Genomic DNA, 19,592 nt, shown 5'->3' on the forward strand with positions numbered 1-19,592 from the left:
ATTAAATAAAATGCAAGGTATTAGACTAGTACCGCAATACATCTTAGCTTTGCGGGTCTAGCCTAACTCGCGGTTATCTAGCCTCGGATATCTTAATAAAGCTTTATTTTTTAGTAAATCTGTGGTGACATTGAGTGAAAAGTTCAAGTTTATTGAACATTTATTATTCAGACCCTTGAGAATGTTGTAAGAATAACGTAAGTATGTTGTATGAAAAAATTATTTTCCAAATTCACGGGTTTCCATGTCTCTGTGTGTGTTTAACATTCTTTCTTACACTAAGCAGAATTTAAGTGATTAAAATAATTAAGAAATACTGTAGTGTTCAATGGGGAGAATGCAGTGAATAACTAGAAACATAAAAAACTAAGTCTTAAAAATCATTTGTAAGAATAAAGAAGATCTTGGTTTCAACTAAGCTGATTACAAGTTTTACTAGTTCATAGGGATGCTGTAGCGCAGCGCCACTCTCCTACAAGCTAGATACCGAAGGGAGGGCGGTGGAGACGTTCCCTTCTAACTCTTCTATAATGAATAAGGATCTTCAAACTAACAGACTGGAATTAGATAAGACCCCCCCAAACCACCATCTTTGCCGTCCAAACCAACACTCAGAGAATTTCTTCAAGTTCTTCTTCCTGTGGGAAACAATATCTCTTTGCGTTGTGTATGTGTGTGTGATCCGGGTGAAAGCAAACAAAAAAATTTGAAAACTATTCAAGTGAAAATGGTTTGATTCCCACGGGAACTAGATTTCTAGTTCCTCTATCTTTACTGGAACACTCCTTCAATTTTAAATCACTTGATCTCGTCTTTTATTTAATTGGTTTTTAACAACTCCCTCTCTCAAGTCTAGTTGTTTTAACAATCACTTCATCCAAAGTTTGTTTTTTTTCTTTAGGTGGTGATTCAATCTTTAAACTGGCTCTAATAATCCAAGACTGTCTAAAGTCCTGTCTACGAAGAAGGCATTTTTCACTGCAGGGATTATTCCTGCAAATACTCTTCAGCTGTTGGTTTTTGCTTTATTTATTGTCTTGTAATAACTTTATTTTCTCTTATTCTTAATTAGAGGTAGTGTGCGCATTTTTGACCACTCAAGATACCTAGAAAAAGATACCTGGGACTCGAGATCAGTTCTCGAATCATAAGTACCTTTTCTTAACTGATTATAGGTTTAATTTACTAGATTTTATCCATGTAAAATGATTTCCAGAGAGAATATTATCACCTATCCTGGTTTCAGGCTTTAAAATTACAAGGATGTTTTGGATAGGGTCTAAAAGAGGAAGTCTTCATCTTAAAAAACCTTTATATTTGTGCTCCCTTGTTTCGGTGGACCATTGTTGTGCATCAGAAGCTTCTTGGTTGTTCCTAGTTTTGAACCTGCATGTATACAACTGTTGAACGCCCGTAAAGCTTCTTAATGGAATTCAGAAGTATTGGGCACCAGTAAAAGGGTTTCTCTAATAACTTCTTCTTATTACTTGAAATATTATTACATAGATAGGCGCCATGGTAGCTGAGCGGTTATAGGCTAGACCCGCAAAGCTGAGATGTATTGCGGTACTAGTCTAGGCCTTGCATTCTATTTAATGTGTTAATATGAGGAATTTTGTAGTAAAGTATGTTTGCTAGTCGCCTCCGTACACGACACCTAATTGGGTAGTTGGACGTAAAGTCCGCCTGAAAAAATAGGCAATTACTTTACTTTATTATTACGAAGGTTAACATTTTAACCGTGTTTTTTTAAAAACACGCTTGAATCTAAGTTCAGTTCGATTGTGGGGATTTCGATTGTAGTCAACCTCAACAAAGTTGCGCTTCTAACGGACTATTGTATCATCATATACATGGAGGGGAGGGTGAATGATCTGTCCCAGGTTACGGACTTCGATGGATCTCATTTCGAGGTGACATTCTATGTGTAGCTGCATTTCTGCTTTCCCCTCTTTAATTTTTAAACTTGCACTAATTATTTAGACTACTCTGTGAACGCTGTGTTTCTAGGAACTTGGAACATAATTTGTGCACCCTGAAGAGGTTTCCTGTAATGGTTATAAACTCGGGATAGTAAGTAGGAGATCCTCAGTTCTTTTTGTAGCTAATTTATTATTTAGTTGGTAAAATGTTGTTAATTGGTAATGTAAGAGCTTCCGCGCCTGACATCTAATTTGGATTACTTTTGCAATTTTCACTCACGTTGAGGCGTCGTCACACTACGGGTAATTAAAGTGGTAACTAGTAAGAATTACGTGACCAGCAATGACCAATGTCATTGCAGAATTTTACAGGGAGACGGATAGATTAAGTCCTTTTCTATGAAACCATGACAGAAAATTACTATCAAGAATTTAGGTAACATACGTAAGAAAGAAATGTTAGCGGGATAATCTGGGAAAATTTGCCCATTACTTATGGGAATAAACTTACAGGAATGTGATGAGATTTATGGTGGATCCATTTCATAAGGTGTAAATTTAAACAACAGGTGCATTGATGCTTGTTTGTTACAGAGTATTCATATAAACACAGGTATGCATATATATCTAGAAAATTACATGGAAGGGGGAATACTATATATATATATATTTTATGTGTGTATGTAGGCGGCAGGACTTGTGTTGAGTTATTGAGCCATTAACGCCCTATACTTCCCTATCCTGAAACATTCACAATGTATCACCATGGTTGGTTTGTATGTGTTAGCCAGCTGTGTATATATGTATACATAATACATGGGAGTATTAGGAGTAAATCCCTCATTAGATTATTAGCAGTTACTAGCACCACCAGGGTGCATGTGTTGATACAGTTATCAATTGTAAATGTATATATCTATATACAAGGTCTGTAAAATAAGTAATGAGACTGATTTTTTTATTCAAAAAGAATTACAATTCTATATTTTCACTTTTAAAATAACTTCCTTCTGAAGCCACACAGCGCTGGAGACGTTTCTTTCACTCCTCATAGCAGTGCTCGAACTCCGATACTGGAATAGCCTTCAGCTGGTCGGTTACAGCCGTTTGAATGTTTTCGACTGTCCCAAAATGAGTTTCCTTCAGGTGATTTTTCTAATTTCGGGAAGAGAAAAAATTCACAAGGACTCAAGTCAGGCGAATAAGGAGGCTGTGAGGAGCCACAGGAATGTTTTTACTGGCCAAAAACTCTGGTTTATTGAAATTGCTGTGTGACAAGGAGCATTATCGTGATGCAACAACACCCACTTGTTCTTGATGTTTGGCCTCACATGGATGACCCTTTTTCGAAGTTTTTCCAAGAACCTCTCGGTAAAAGTGTTCGATTGACCGTTTGACCTTGAGGTAGAAACTCTTTGTGGACGAGATCAAACATCAAGAACAATTGGGTGTTGCATACATACTCCCAGATTCACAGCACTATTATGGAAATTACTCGTGTTTATTTGTGGCCTTTTCATCTAAAAAAAAAAACCTAGTGATTCCTAGTTATCATCTAGAAAATCTAGCTGTTACAATTGTGGTGTATGTTTCTGGTGGAGTTATGCTATATTTGAATATAGCACGAGCATGCACAAACATGAAAACTTTTATTTTTGTAATTTAATTAATTAATTAAATAATTTTTTTGTAAATGTAATTTTGTTAATTGTGGGAAGTTTTGTGAATGTTTAAATCTGATTTTTTGATGGAAAAAATTTGTTTTTTTTTAAAAAAAACAAGGAGGCCATTTAATTTTCATTTTCTTACGAATGTTGGTAGGGATGGGATAAACTAAAATTATAACACAGTTTTTCGAGAAAATGAGGCAATATTTCCCATTATAAAAATGGTGTTTTAATACTTTTGTTTTTTTTAAATGGTGGGTGTAAATATTTTGGTTTAGTGCGCGGAGCAGGCAGAAGATGGTAAACAGTCTCGCTTCCTTTGTATTAGATTGGTTTAAACAAAGTGACGTCTATGCCTTTCCTATTCCAAAACCACTGAATATTTAACAGAGCAAACCACCCCTTACGTGGGCCTTCCCCCTCCACACACTCACACACACACACACACGCACACTGGGCACCAGTTTACATAAAACAAATAACGGCTAAAGCAACGTGGACGACTATAACAACATGGTTTTTTTTCTACCCCCCCCCTTACAACCAAAACTTCTCCATCCTCCTCGGAAAGCCTTATTCTTCTTATCCACTTGGTAATTCTTGAAGAACGGTGGTGGTGGTGGTGGTGGTGGTGGTGGTGTATAACAGTAGGTTGTACAAGAAGTGTTAGTCAGCAGGGTGTGTGTGTGTGTGTGTGTGTGGTGGTTGTACGCGCTTTTTTGAGGACGCGCAGGGTGGGTTTTTAGGATAACCAAAAACAGATTAAGTAAGGAGGGTAACACAAACCGTGGTCGGCCATACTCCAAAAAAAAAAAAGAAAAAAAAAAAGATCTACATTATTTAAGACAGACACTAAGTGGTGGGGAATCTCGAGTCTTTTCAGGGCTAAGCTGTGGGGATGGGCGGAGGGGGAAATTGATACACATCAAAAAGAAAACAAGAGACTTTGGAGTTGTTAAAAATGGAGAAGAACATCATGCTGAAGAGAAAAAATTAAAGAGACCTTATTTCCTACAGCTTTTCGAATGATAGAGACATCCTGTCGGGAGAGTTAGCACCCAAAATAAAGGTTACCCCGGACATTCAGAGCTTCTGCAATTGAAGAAACCAAGTTCTCACAGTAAAAAAACTACAATGAAAAACCACCCGTTGTCCAGAAACTGGCACTTCCTTGCAAAAAATGGAACTTATGGATAAATTTGCAGAAATCCTTTTGCATGATCAAGCAAACTTCACAGCATTTGGTGTGGAAAGTACGAAATACCCAAGAGATAAAAAGTACAAAGTTAACCCCACACGTTCAACACCAACAACCTTTAAATAGCGGTGATTTCCAAGAAGTACAAATCACCCGAGTTCAAAACTAAATGAAGAAGAAGAAGAAGAATAAGAAAAGATCAAGTTTAGAAACACAAATGTCACATTTATAGTGTGACTAATAAAAAAAAAAATTAGCTTTCCCATCTTTGAAGCACAGCTTTTGAACTGAATCCACAATATAAAACCCCACCCCCACTTTAATTACATTATAACGACCCTTTAATTAAGATAGGTTCAAATGTTTCCGTTAGTGCTCTTATTTCCACTACTTAATTTATGAATGAACACAGAGAGTTGTTATATAAGTGATATGAATGCTTCTTGTTTCTTGCTCATTACTGTATTGTGGAGATAAGTTCCTAGAGAGGAAACTGTGTGGCAACGGTTGACTGATAGCAGCGCATTATCTCTACCACAGCGGGAGATGCTGCAGCCTCTTCTTGTTTTTATCCTCCTTGCAAAGACAAATGCCGCTACACTTGTAATCCTGTTATAACGCCCTCAGGTATAATCTTAGCTTTTATTATACCATAATTTGTACAAAAAGAAAAAAGAAAGAAAAATAAAAAAGACTTATTCTTTCCAACTCCTTTTTACGGCATTTCTTATCCAGACTTCTCCAGATTAAAGCTCACCACAGCTTTTCAACTTCCATTTGCCCCTCCGGCAGAACATTCTACACATTTCCTTCCTTTAACCACCATTTCCATTGACTTCAAAAAAACCATAAGCTTTTTCTTCATCATTTTCTTCATCTAATATTTCTCTTGTAAAAAAAAAGAAACTTATTCAAAGAAGCGTTTTGGCAAGTAAGGTGTCTCTCATTTGTTTCAGATCATCGCAAAGCGTTGGACCAATGGTCGGAGGTCGTTCCAAAAATGAAAATAAACCTAAGATAGCCGATCTTTTGACGAAGAAATTACAACGTAAAGAAGAAGACGAACCGAAAAAGAAAAGAAAAAAAGAAGACTTCAGTATGGGCGAAACAGATATGGAAGATTGTCAGCGTTCTTTGCCGCAAAAGAAGCGCGCCTTAATAGCCGTTTCACCTTCTAGATCACCGGCAAAGAAAAATGCTAAACCAAATCAAAGTTTACCCGAAGAACAAGACGATGAAACGTTGATCAGAGAAACTGAGGCTGCACTTAAATCTTTATCTGGTAGCTGGCCAGCCAGAGAGAACGTCTATAGAGAGCAGGATGATTCACCGGCTTTTGAGAATTTATTTGAAGAGAAAAAGAAATCTTTAGTAGGTTCGGATGGTGGATGCTGTTTGAAAGATGTTATCACACTCCGAGGGCCGCAGGAAGGTCGCCAGAAAACGGATATTAACAAGAATTCTACGGTCGTCAAAACGGAAGAAGAGAGTCGATCGGAAGAAGAGCTTCCAAAACAGGAAGAGAAGAAACCCAAAGAGGGTAACGAATTAGAAAACTTATTAAAAATAGAGAACGAATGCGCCAGTCTTCAGTCTCAAGTGGGTAAAGTTAAACAAGAGAAATACTCAAGGTATGAACCAGATTTCAATGAACTAGTCGACGATTCATCCAATGAATTAGAAATCGATATGTCCGATCCTGGCCAAGAAGATGATGAGAAAAAAGAAACGAAAAAGAAGAAAGAAGAACGTGACGATAAGAAATTTATTCCGTCGGCTTTTAAGCCAATTGCCGAACAGAAGGAGAAAATGATGGAACTATTAGGTCCATATCCGGCCAGTGCTACATTTGTTGGCTATCCTGGTTCTTTGCCACCGGTTCCGGAAACGACCCAACCCAGAGTCGAAGAGAAACGAATCAAAGAGGAACCGGAAACAGTGCAAGTATCCTCAACAAAAAGAGTGGAATCACCAGAAGGTGCTGCTTCAAAACATTATACAATATTGCAGCCGGCGGGTGCCGGAAGTAGGGCAGCTAGCGCGATACAGGATGTAGCTCGGGAAGGTGTGGTTAGCGTAGCCGCGGTCAGCAGTTCCATGTCACCACCCTCTAAGGATAGGCCATTATCGCCGAACAGTATCGGAAAAGGTAACGATTCATTTTTTTGTTTTTTGTTTTTGCTTGCCCTTTTGTTTTTGTTCTTAGTCCTTAAGTGCTAGGGCAGTTGTTGATGTTAAGGTGAAAAGAAGTGTCGCGCTAACTCACTGACCTAACTAAATGGCCCTTGTACTTCAAATGTAAGTACTTAGAATAGGGTGGATAGCTTTAGTGGCTGACCCTTCATTATTACAAATACTTCTTGCAACATCTTGAGGCTTCGTCTTGAGAATCCCTCCATTTCTGCCTCCGTCCACTTCATCATACTTCAGGAAAATGTCCTTTTTGAATTAGAGATTCGGGTTTATTGTCGTACTAGTTTAAAGAAAGTACCTTAACTTAAGATCATGACGTCCCAAGAACACTCAACTCAAAACTAATAATAAGACCTAACAAAGAGAAGTTGATTGCAACTACTAAGAGTTATTGAGCCCTCAGTGTAACTATTTCTCATTATCATTGAAAGATCACTACATTTTTTGGTTTTATCCAACGGGAGCTATCATTGAATGCAGTTCCGTAAAAAGGAAGTTGCTTGGGGCACACTATTGCACATTTCCTATCCGGTAGAGGAGGCTTCGCAGATCAACCTGATAGGAGATTTCAACTCTCTACGTGTAAGTTAATATAAATTCTGATCTTTGATCCAGACCTGTCCTAGGCCTTGTTTAACTTTCTGGGGAATTCGAAGTCGCGTTTTTTAAGAAAAAGTAAGCTGTTTCTCTTATCTGGTCTCGCGGTTTTTCTCAAAAGGGTAATCTAAAGAAAACTGTAATATATATTTTAGATTGCAACGTTTCTAGGTTAATAGCTATCCTTTATTTCTGTTCTAAATCTCTTGTCCTGTAGCTGCTGGAATGCTCTTGGTTGATGGTCGTGGCTGTTACGTTTTTCGTGGAGGTTATGTTATCTCTACTAGAACTGGTGAAACGACATGTTATAGATAACAATGAAATTTGTCTAAAATTCGGTCAGTTTTATAATATCAGTAGCCCTTAAAAATGTATAAACTCTTTGGGTATTTATTGAAGGGAAATTTCGTTCGTAAGTTCACATCATACAAACACAGTTTTGGAAAAGCGTTTGCTTCGACCTTCATATTGGATCGCGCGCAGTTTTCCAGTAAAGGGTTGAAAAAATCATTTTAACAATGGAAAAACTTTTTCTTTTTTTTTGTTATAAGGGATCAATATTACTGGCATATTATATTTTACAAGCTTTTGTTTTATTAAATCGCCTCCCCCTGCTCCCCACTTCTCAGTTTTCATTTTGTGATCGAAGCATTTCCCAATCCGGGAGTGGTTCAAACAAGGTGTGTGTGTTTGTGTGAGTGAAAATTACGATAGAACAATCACTGGAAGTTTGTTTACATTTCCCGGGGTTTTTGGATGTTGTTTTTCCAGCAACGGTGTTACTACGACAGTGTTGCTCCCTCGGCTTTGCTCTGTTGTTAGCACTGGTTGTTTCCTCCAGACTAGACGACCCGCAGTCTTCTGTATTCTGGTAGTAAAAAAGGTGGGGGGTTGTAATTAACTCATGTCGTAAAAATCTGTAGGAGATTGAAGTAGGGACACACACATACACATACACTAACAAAACAAACACAACAAACACACACACACACATACACTGGAAAATGGTGGGTGTTTTAATTCGGTTATCTCTTATTTATAGTCATGAAGTGGGTGCGGGATGAAGGGTCCCGGAATAAGAAAACTCTCTCTGGCGGATGCTAGTTTGTTTTTCTGGGTTCACAAGAGTTTAGAAAAGGGTTAAAGAGGCGCGCGCGTCCCTCTTCTTGTTAAGGAAAACAAGCCGGGATGGATGTTGAATGGTGTTGGTTGTGAGGTAGGGTGAATTTTGGATTAGAGAGAGAGAGAGAGTAATGAACAGAGAGAAATGAAATACTGGTGCAATTAGCAAAGGAGTGTAGGGCGTGATTCTAGCTAGGCGAGGTTTAAACTAGAATTTTAAACTATTGGCTTGGATTTAAAGTATTGTTGGGCAGACTGGAAAGGAAGTTCCGGGTTTTCTATTACATTAAAGAAAAGAAAAATAGAAATTTGAAAGAGTCACCTGTTTCTCATTGAAATTATTATTATACTCGTACTTACTTACGGCGCTACAACTCGCGACGAGTTCTGGCCTCCCTAATGGCATCCGTCATCTTGCTCTATCCTGTGCGGCTGCTTTCCAGTTGGGAATTCCTAAAAATCCTTTTGCGTCAGCCGCCACTCCATCTACCCGCCTCAGCCTCGGCCTTCCCCAGCCCTCCTAGTTCGGTGAACAGTCCCTTCTAACACTTTTCCTTGGGATCTCAGATTCCTCCATCCTAGCTAGGTGACCTGCCCAGCTCAGCCTGTCTGTCTTAACAACTTTTAACAACATCCGCTTCGGCGTACAAGTCGTACAGCTCCCTATTCTTTCGTATTCTCCAGACTTCTCCCTCTTTTGAAATTATTATTATAGAATACATAAAATAATTTGGTTTTTAATTTCTCTTAAGTAAGAGAAATTATGGTCATCATTTGAAATTATTGTCAGTTTTTCAGGGGTGTATGCTTGAGGTCCTCTGAGTTCCCCCTTCTCCAAAAAAGGGGGTATTTTTGAAAAAGATACTTTTTTCTTTGTTGCTAACCACACTCTCTCCGCTGACGTAATTAAACTCACACACAAATACAATGATCAATTAACAAAAAATCACTTTTCTCAATTTACTGGAAACCCTAAATTAGAAATCTTCACTAAAAGCGAGAGAAAGTTTAAAAAAAATTAGAACAGGAACTGGTAATAAAAATAATAGAATAAAGGAATCTGTAATGAAACACTCACATGACTTGAGTGTGTAAGTCACCTAAAACCACTTAAGATACAGATTTTTCGGAATTCAGGGAACTTCAGAACCAAAAAAAAGATGCTCGATAAAAGAAAGTATATTTTATGTATACAAAATTTGAGACAGTAAGAAGAATTGTAATAATATGTATATACTTATATAATTTAAATGTTAAACAATACGGAAAAAGTGCCTAAGTTACATTTGCTTAAAGGGCATAAGGTGAAAAGGTTAGGGATTCTTGGCTGCCAAAAGGGGTGTTGGGAACTGTACGTGAGCTCGTTATCATTGTTAATTACCCATTTCCTGCAGATTTAGGTGGGTCCCTGTGTTTAGGAGATGCACTGATCAGATCTACAACCTTATCCCCCCCAACAATTCACCCTGATATCTCCATTATAGCACCCTGGTTCGTTCATTCTGGCAGTTTTTTGGTCTCTCTCTCTCTCATTCCTATTCATCCAAAAACCTCTCCCATCTGTTTCTGCTTCTTCTTCTTCTTCTTCTCCAAGTTACTTTATTTTCTTTTTTCTTCATGCTTTTTCTCTTGGGTTTCCTATTCTGTTCGATTTTCTTTTCTTTTTCTTTTTTTGCACTGTTTAATCTCATCTAAATATTTTCTTGTAATTAGTTTAACGCCCCTTCTTTTCAGTGATATATGAAGATAATCTAAGGAAGTTAAGATAAATTTTACGTGCTTTTTATTCAGATTAACTTACAGTCTTACTACTCGATTAATAATTTGGAATGGAACGCACAAGACGTTCTATTCTTACCCATGGTTTCATTCAAGTTTCGAATTTGGTTTCAAAGTAAGTGGACAACAGAAGGTTGGAAAAAGAGGTTAGTTCAGTTGTTAGTACTCTAGATTTTCTCGAGGTCATTCCGGGTTAGAGTTCAGCTGCCTGCTTAACTTTAAATTATAGTGAAAAGTCCAATCCATCACATTTAAATGGCACTTAAAAGCATGAATCCCATTTTCAACTCAAAATAAGTTCCGTTGGAAAACAATTGAATGCAATTAGTGAAGTTCGAGTACCAATTTAAAGAATATTGTAGGAATCATTTCAGAGAGAAGTCCCAAAATAATGGTAAACTAAAAAATGACTACAAGAAAAGTTGCACTAAAACCTGATTGCCCAAAAGAGCCCGAATACAATACAATAACGTAGAAGAATAAATGTAAGTAAAAAAAAGAATGATTGTTTCAGCTAACTTGCTGTAAATTCAGTAAAGCAGGCTACTCAAATTCAGGAAGTTTATGGTCAGGTCCAAAAGTTTTGTGCCGAAGGCTCTTCTATATGAATTGTGAAGGTAAATGGTGAGGGGGGGGGTCCTAATTCGCTGGTTAAGAGGAAGTTTACATAATAGTATTTGTTGGCCAGTATATTGCTAAATACTAGTCGGTCCCACATAAATTTATTGCAGTTAGCCCAAGAAGCTTAACGGACAAACCATTAAATATACTAGGATACCCATCTGGGCCAGTGGGGTAGGGGTCTCATGTGTTCTCTTTGGTACGGAACAGACAGGGGAGTGGTGGTGGTATGTTCTGGAAATGAGGGGTATGTGAGTTCCCTGAAAGCTGCTTTCATGTCCAGCCCGGTTTCTCCAAAACTGTTCCCGTTTTTGTACTGTTGGTGGTGGGCGCGGACAAAGCTTTAAACTGCAATAACCAAACTTAAGCTTATCATAATGTAATTCCGTCACGAAGATCTCTTATATAAGCATTAAGGAGGGCATTCTAGGGTGCTGCGTACACATGGGTGGGTGTAGGGTAAGCACGGTAACCCCACTTCGGTGAATCTTTTACACCGGATGTCCATGGTTGGCAGCCACCACTTGTGTTGTTACAATGCTCCTTACTCCCAAGAAACTTCCCCCACAGAACCGAGGATAAGATAAGGCAGATGGGGATGCCCATCTTTAATACCTCCTTAATGATGGAGAGGAATTTTAAATATTCCAACCAACGCTCCCACTTCTACCGCATTTCCCTTCACCCTTGAATTTGTCATTCCCTCCAACATCCTATAAATGTAAAAATAATTAACATTCTGTTATTTTTTTTTTCTTTTACTGTTACTATCACCTAAGTTACATTGCGAAGATTTAAAAACTGTTAAATTAATTTTTTTGCCACTTGTTGGTCTATTGTTTTATTTAATTATTTTGCTAAAAAGAAAAGAATGATAAAATTCGGCAAAAAATGTACAACATAATCAAATAAATTAAGATGGCCGTTGCAATATGCTAATTATTACAGGTTGCTGAGTATAACCTAATTTGTAACCTCCATGCATGTCCGTCTTTGATTAAAGCCCTGCTCCATTAAAAGAACAAAATAACATTACCCTTCAAACGTGTTTTCAAAACAATTCACTCAATGATTTTTAAAAATTCTTTTTTGTAATAGTCTAGAAGATAGTTTGAACGATTGTCTTAAAACTTGAGAAGTTTAGCTATGTTTCTCACTTAATTTGTTGGAAAAAATTTTTTGTGATGAAGGTGACATAGTGCATTTCTGAAAAAGTGTCATTTCCAGTAATATTTTGGTAGCTAGGATATAATATTGACAAAATTGGAAGGAGAAAATTTGCTAAGTACCTGAATCTTTGTAATTACCTAGTCTTTCACTATTTTATTCTCAAAGAATCTATTTTATAACTTTAAACTTGTATAAAGATATCGCCAATGTTAAAAAAACTTCCTTCTTCAGTGTCATAGCGTATTTTACGGTCTTATACAACAGCATAATGTTGGTAAGTGTAACAATTAAAAATATGGTGATAAAAGATTAGAGAAATCTCATGGCTCGAAAAGTGTTATTTTTGGCAATTTCCAGAATAGTAATAAGAGATTCCTTTTAAATTATATCAACCTTTAAGTGCCTAAAAGATTCTGGACAATATAATAAGTATTCTATCCAACATTTATGATAAAAGGCTTGAGTTAGGTTAGGAAATGCACTATGTCACCTTTTCACAAAAAATTTTTTCCATCAAATTAAATGGGAAACTTAGCTAAATGTCTTAGGTTTTTAATTAAAATTTTTACTTCTAACAGTACATACTTATAAGGTAAGAACAGACTAGCGACCCAGTGATTATCTCTTGAATATTGAACCACTTTTATCAAGGTATTTGACATTAAGTGTTAAGTATTTGCTATGGAACTGCTTTAAATCGTCTAGGGAATTAGATTTCTCATCCATTTTTCCACCTTGAAACATTAGTAACCCAAGTTTCTGTTAGCATTGTTTAGGTTAAAGGTTTTGCTTTTGGTTTTTTGCTGAAGTGAACCTCGGTAGGTCTTTTTTTGCAAGTTTTTATTAAGTCAAACTATTCAAGACTCTCCTCTTATACGTAAGTAACTTTTTTTTGTTGTAATTTATTTAAGTTTAAAAGAATTTGCTGTTACGTTTATTTTGGTCTTAAAACTTCAAACTTCTTAGCCTTTATTGGAAATTGTTAACGTTATTTATTTATTTGCGTTAATTTAAACAGCAAAGAAGATCAAAAATTTTTATCTTTGCCTTTTTTTTTAATTAACTATACATAATTTTGAAGGCAAGACTCAGCGGATATGAAAGTACTCTAAAGATAATTACACCTCTCTTACTTTAGGAAAATGAAGCAAACATAAATCACATTTATTACTTCTGACGAGTGGGCGGAGAAACTGTATTATGGGACCGGAAAATCTTGAACGGATTATACTGAGATAAATCTGTGCACACTGTGTATGTGTGGCTGAGTGAGAGTTGCATTAATATGTAATTATTAGAGCGTAGAAGGGGGTAAAGGGTTTTGATGGCATTGCCTTTAGGCACCGCTAATGGGTATGCCACAAGATGGCGGTCAAGTGCAGTTAAGTGTCTCACTCTCTTTAGTATTGGTGTGGGTGGTGCTTACTTGAGGCAGATGTTACTTCGTTCACAGTAATGACACTTAAAGTTGGCTCCTACATCAACACAGGTGTGACCGCAATGGTCCCTATATACACACACACACCCACACTATGCCCCCAATCCTTCCTTATAACTGCCAGAGACCTGGTTATTGTTACTATCTCCTTAACTGTTTAAGGAAACTTTATTTTAAACGAAACTATATTTGGTTTTGGCAAGAGTTTTGAACATATATTGTTGTTTTGTTCCAATATAGAAGGCAGTAAGTGCCCAGCACCCGGCTGTAATGGCGAAGGACATGTTACCGGCCTTTATTCTCACCATAGAAGGTAAAGTACCATTTAAATATTATGAAATAGTGAATAAAGCGTCCTGAAACAGAATGCGGAAATGAGTTTCTCCTCCTTCGGTCAGTTCCGCTAAAGATTCTAGGCTTACTAACTGTAGAACACTTTCTGTTGAGGTCAACAAGGCCTAGAGTTAAATTCATAGGCCAACTATACATACCAGCGGAACCTAGAAGTAGAGTGCTTTGCCATAAATAGTGGAGGCCTAGTGTGATGGGCTTGTGTCCATACAGGGTGAACCAGTAAGTAATGTCCATAAGCCTACTGTGTGTAGTACATCTAAAGTGGAGTTCAGTGACGTATTGGCCAACTTCATATTTTCCACTGTTCTTGAGTGACGTCACTTTTAAATTTTTTTCTAAAATCATTACTTTTTTCTAATAAAAATGTTATTACTCAGAAAGTTTTAGTCCGAATTCGATTCTGATGACACGATTAGAAAGGCAGATATTTTCTAAAAATTGATACCATTTCGAAGCATAAGTTAGTCTCCAAACAGCCTCAATCTTCCTCCGAATGCTGGAAAAATAAAAGTAATTTAAGAAAACTCATTAGGCCCTCATGTGATCATTATCCGACCTAGGTGCTGGCACTTTTTATTAAAGTTTCCTTGTCTAATGTGGGCTTTCTAACGGTATATCATTTTCCAGGATTCCTTTTATCTTTGTATGAGAAATTTCGTTTGTTTTAGAAGAAAACGTGTTCACGAGCACCCAACAGTGTTAGTTTATCAAGTTGTTTAATTCATTGAAAACTCTTTTAGATAAGAAAAGTGCCAGCACCTAGGTCTCATAATGATCTCTTAAGGGCCTAATGAGTTTTCTTGAAAATTTCGATTACTTTTATTTTTCCAGTATTCAGGAGGAAGATTGAGGCTGTTTGGAGAAGTAACTTATGCTTCGAAATGGTATCAATTTTCAGAAAATTTATCTGTCTTCCTAATCGTGTTATCAGAATCGAATTCGGACTAAAATTTTCTGAGTAATAACATTTTTAATGGGAAAAAGTAATATTTTCAGAAAAAAAAATTTCAGAAAAAGTGACGTCACTCAAGAAACTGTGGAAAATATGAAGTTGGCCAATACATCATTGAACTCCACTTTAGGACATTACTTCCTGGTTCACCCTATTTAACTATAATTCTTACTCCAAACTTATCAAGATCCATATCTTTATTGTCCTTTTTTTACAGTGCCATCACAGTAAACTATTAAAATAGTCATTAATGAATCCAAATTACTCGGTACATCATTGACGGTATCTCCAGGAGAAACAATGAATATTTAAGCAAGTTTTAAAAAATAATAAAAAATTAATGTCCCCACAGACATCTCAAATATAGTACAGTCCAAATATAGTCTGAATAATTAGGGTGGCCGCCTCCAGAAAAATCTGCATTTTCTAACGTACTCGCTGTAATTCTGCTTCTCGGCGCCCTTATATTAACAATTAATGAAAATAATCATTAAAAAAAAAAAATTGTTACAGCTTGTCTGGATGTCCAAGGAAAGATAAAGTCACACCAGAAAGTAAGTTTTAGTTTATTTTATAATAATTTTTCAAAATACAAATTTATGATTGATGTAAGAAGTGTTTTCGATCATCTGTATGGTTACAAGATTCAAACACAGTGTCACCAACTAAATCTATATTAAGTTTTAAGCCTATTTGACCAGTCTTGCACGTTCTAATTGCAGTGCTCAAGTTCAAAAATCCATAATCCTGGAGGACTTTTCTTTCACCTTAAGTAGAAGGTTTTAACATCCCTCGTAAGTTTTAAAATTCATCCTGGAAACAAAAATTCAAAACCACATGGCTCTTGGTAAATAAAAATTTATAAATAAAATGCTACATAGAAAAATATTTAAAATAAAATAAAATCATTTATAAGACGTAAGGTCGTGTCCTTCTAGTGTTGTCCGGAAAGCATTTCGCAGCGGATCCAAAGGGGCTATTTTGGCACAAACAAAAAAAAACTTGTTTAAAATGGCTTTAGAAATTAGTTAGAACTTGAACTTCTAACATCCAGCCCACTTCTTACAATCACAAACCTATCGTAATCGGTTTTATTGGAACAATCCATAATATAACCTTCTATAACCTGCAATATAGCCAGGTTGGTGACGTGTATTTATTTAGAGCTCCGCTCAAAAATTTCTAACTTGTGTTTGGTTATAAAATGCAGCATGGTGTGAATGGTTCCAACATTTTGGAATTTTATATGTTCTATATGTTTGTCTGTATGTACTTACATGTTTGTGGGCTTATTAAAAATTGTGCCGAGGAAAGAGGTGAGCCCGCTTGGTCGCCCACTCAGGTCTCCAGCTCTGAGACAGTGTATTGAGCCAATCTTGGGACAGGAGAGGGATGGCCGCGCGCTCTCCTCTATCACTCTCTATTACACTTGTAGCAGCTCTCTCTCTTTCTCTAAAAGATAACAAACTCTCTCTCTGCCTCACTGACACTATCTCTCTCTGTACTGTCCCAGTACTGGCCATGCACGAGACCATCCTCAAGTGTCCTACACCCGGTTGTAATGGTCGCGGTCATGTATCATCAAATAGGAACACTCACAGAAGCCTGAGTGGGTGTCCAGTGGCCGCTGCCAACAAACAGGCCAACCGAGAGGCCAGACACAAAGCACAGCATGCAAGTATGTCCGCCCGTTTTGTTTGTTCTATTCTCTTTTTTTTGTTTTTTTTTAAGCACACAAATCACGGATATGTTTAAACATGTTCTTCAAAATATAACACTGTTCCTTGTTTTTTAAAATATTTCTTCCATTTTATTTGTTCTTGCAGTAAACAACGATTGTGCTAGCTTGGTAGTTGGATTCACAAAGCCACAAATGAACGCCTTGTCGCCGCCCGTTGAGATGAAGCCTTGTTATTATCCAGCTCCATCTGAACTACCCCGACCAGAATATACTTCACCTTCTTATTATAAACAACCCACGGTCAAACCCACCAAGATACTCCATCAGGAAGAAGTGGATAAAGGTGGCAAGTTAAAGAGTGAGTGCTGTGTCAAACCGGAAACCCCACCTCCGCCAACAAGACAGTATGACAACTATATGAGCCACGATTCGAATTCATCGTCAGTGTCCAGCATGGAAACCATGGGCGGTGGACATCACATGTCCAGCGCACATTTACCCGTACCTCCACCTCCAGTACCACCACATATGCCACCTCCGCCTTATGGTCCAGCAGTGTTGGAAGATTCCCGTCTACAACGGAGTTACGATGAAGATATGTATAGAAGTTATTCGACGAGTAGTGGTTATTCTGAAATGGGCAGAAGTTATGAGGTGACTAGCCATCGGCCTTATGATCCTGGTACCGGTTACGATAGATATGAATGCAATTCCCAGAGATATCCTGGAAGTGAGTATTCGGAGCAGGGTGGATATGAACAACACATGCAGGTCATGATGAAACAGGAACAGCAAACCTCAGAGCCTGAACATAACGAACAACCAATCTATCCAAGGTAAAATTATTTTTCCATGCTTTCACACTCCTCGAAACTTATGCAATTTTAAACTGCCTGTGACCTCCTCTTTTTACATTAGATTTTATAGCGTTTACTTGAGAAAAGATTAAAGAAGCTGGTCCAGTTACAGTGCGAAAAAAGAATTGTTAACTCTGTAAATTCTTCCCCCTTACCTTTAAATTTATATGTAACAGTTGAAGTATAAAATACCGCTTTATTATATTAAACAATTTCGATTAATTTTTTCGAGCATTGATAGTATTTATCGATATCATTGCTAGCGATTACTTAATTGTCGATCAATTTCTAGGCCTATGTACCAATATGAGGCAGCTGCAGCAGCGACCAATGGCACTGCAATACCAGCTGGCTTTTCACCAGCTGGGTCTGCAATAAATCTCTCTGTCAAATGTATGCCAGCAGGGCTGAAACCTGTTGAGCCAAGTTCACCCGCCGGTGGTTCTGTTATGGACTTATCCACGTCAAGTGTAACCTCCACAAGTCCTCAAGTAAGTTATTTAGTTACCGGAATGAGTAGTAAATTAAAATGTTGAAATTATGTTTTAAAAATTTCAGTCAAAATATAAGATTGTTTTTCCAGACTGGTGGTTACGGAGGCAACAGTCTAAGTCCGCATGGGTACAACGGAACAAGAGGTAGTCCTCAGGCGGCCACAAGTCCTCACATGACTGCAAGCCCTCAAGTACCCACAAGTCCACAGGGACAAACTTTGGACCTTTCCGTCAATAGGTAAAAGTATTTTTGCAGTTTTTAAACTATATATTTTTATTTTTAATATCTTGTTAGCTGAAACAGATTCAGTTTTTATTTTAAAACTATAATAATTTTTAAGAAAATCAGGCATGATTTGTCAAATAAATTTAAAACAAATATTGTACTACAACATTAAATTTTATTTTAAGTGAACATATCTCAAAACTCTGCTTATTTTCTTCAGTCATTCTTCTTTGATGGCTATTATTTGCTTCCCAACATTTTAGTTTGTCTAGCCTCCTTGTCATAAACAACGAATTCTCGTTGGTGGTAACCACGGATCCCCTACTACTGCTAGGTGGAAACTATTCAATTTTAGTCGCCCAGGTAATGGAAACCTCTCACATAATTCTCAGAAATTTCTAAGAAAAGCTGGATCCGACAGTCTGGGATGAACATTTTCTTCGCCAGCTATACTGGGAGGATTTTCGTCGAGACTAGATTTACCTGTCACTTCTAGTATTTTATTTTTTTGTAGAATGAAAGAAGTTGTCGAAAGTTTTGTGGTTTGATGTCAAAATTATTGACTTCTAGAAATCTATTTAGTAAAATAGAAGTTCCCTGTAACTCCTGAGAAGTGAAGACAGCCATCTTCAAGAAACTGTGCGTCACTTACAGCCATTGGAATGTTAAGGTTTAGCGAACCCACCCGCAATCTTCGTTCACATTTATAGATTAGTACGCGCCTACATTCAGTGACAAATATTAACACTTGAGGCATAATAAATGGATCTTGTAAGTCTCAGTGGGTTCAGCCATTCCCTCTTAATTCACTGTAGCAAATTAGCAATTCCGATTAATAGATTTTCTTATAATTTGGAATTTTTGATAACCTATTTTATTTCCAAAAAAACTTCCAATTTCTTGGCGAGTGTGAGGAGTGATTTTTGACACTTCTTGTTTGTGAATCGCCGGTGTCATATACTCAAGCCAATTTGTAGAAACTTCTTTTTCAGACTCATATGACTTCAAATGAGAATTCGTGAATTTATTTGAGTCTAACATCTTAAAATATTTCTTATTCTTCTTACAAGGCGGAACAACAATTAATAGATCTTGGTCTTCTCAAGGAAATTTCGCCTCAGTCTTCGGCAGCCCGATCCAATTCCCAAATCTGGGGAAAAAAAATTCTGACATTTTAATTTCCGTTGTCCCAGCAAAGCCTAGGGAGTGAGTTCTCTTGGAAATATGTCATTCTTGACTTTATTATAAAACTTCTTGCCTCCTCACGATAAAACACAGCTCATTTAGGTTTAAGATGTCCAGTTTTAAGTTAATATTCCTT

At 37.1% G+C, this 19,592-nt stretch overlaps 1 protein-coding gene across 16 annotated transcripts in view; it reads left to right on the top strand.

Annotated features, from left to right (window-relative positions):
- LOC141453431 (uncharacterized) overlaps window positions 1–19,592 on the top strand; it is a 330,813-nt gene that overhangs the window by 299,446 nt on the left and 11,775 nt on the right. For 15 of the 16 annotated variants that reach the window (XR_012457990.1, XM_074126657.1, XM_074126666.1 and 12 more), the window contains 7 exons: window positions 5,744–6,936; window positions 13,948–14,020; window positions 15,527–15,567; window positions 16,527–16,691; window positions 16,840–17,530; window positions 17,844–18,042; window positions 18,135–18,283. Coding sequence is in view for 15 of the 16 variants with exons in the window: in XM_074126657.1 (XP_073982758.1) it covers window positions 5,744–6,936; window positions 13,948–14,020; window positions 15,527–15,567; window positions 16,527–16,691; window positions 16,840–17,530; window positions 17,844–18,042; window positions 18,135–18,283 (2,511 nt within the window). In the remaining variant the exon portion in view is untranslated. The remainder of the gene's footprint in view (window positions 1–5,743; window positions 6,937–13,947; window positions 14,021–15,526; window positions 15,568–16,526; window positions 16,692–16,839; window positions 17,531–17,843; window positions 18,043–18,134; window positions 18,284–19,592) is intronic. The other variant, XM_074126665.1, reaches the window with a different exon arrangement.

The sequence above is a fragment of the Rhodnius prolixus genome, unplaced genomic scaffold (assembly GCF_049639745.1).
Source record: "Rhodnius prolixus isolate KJV_2025 unplaced genomic scaffold, Rpr scaffold_3, whole genome shotgun sequence".
NCBI classification, from domain to species: Eukaryota; Metazoa; Arthropoda; class Insecta; order Hemiptera; family Reduviidae; genus Rhodnius; species Rhodnius prolixus.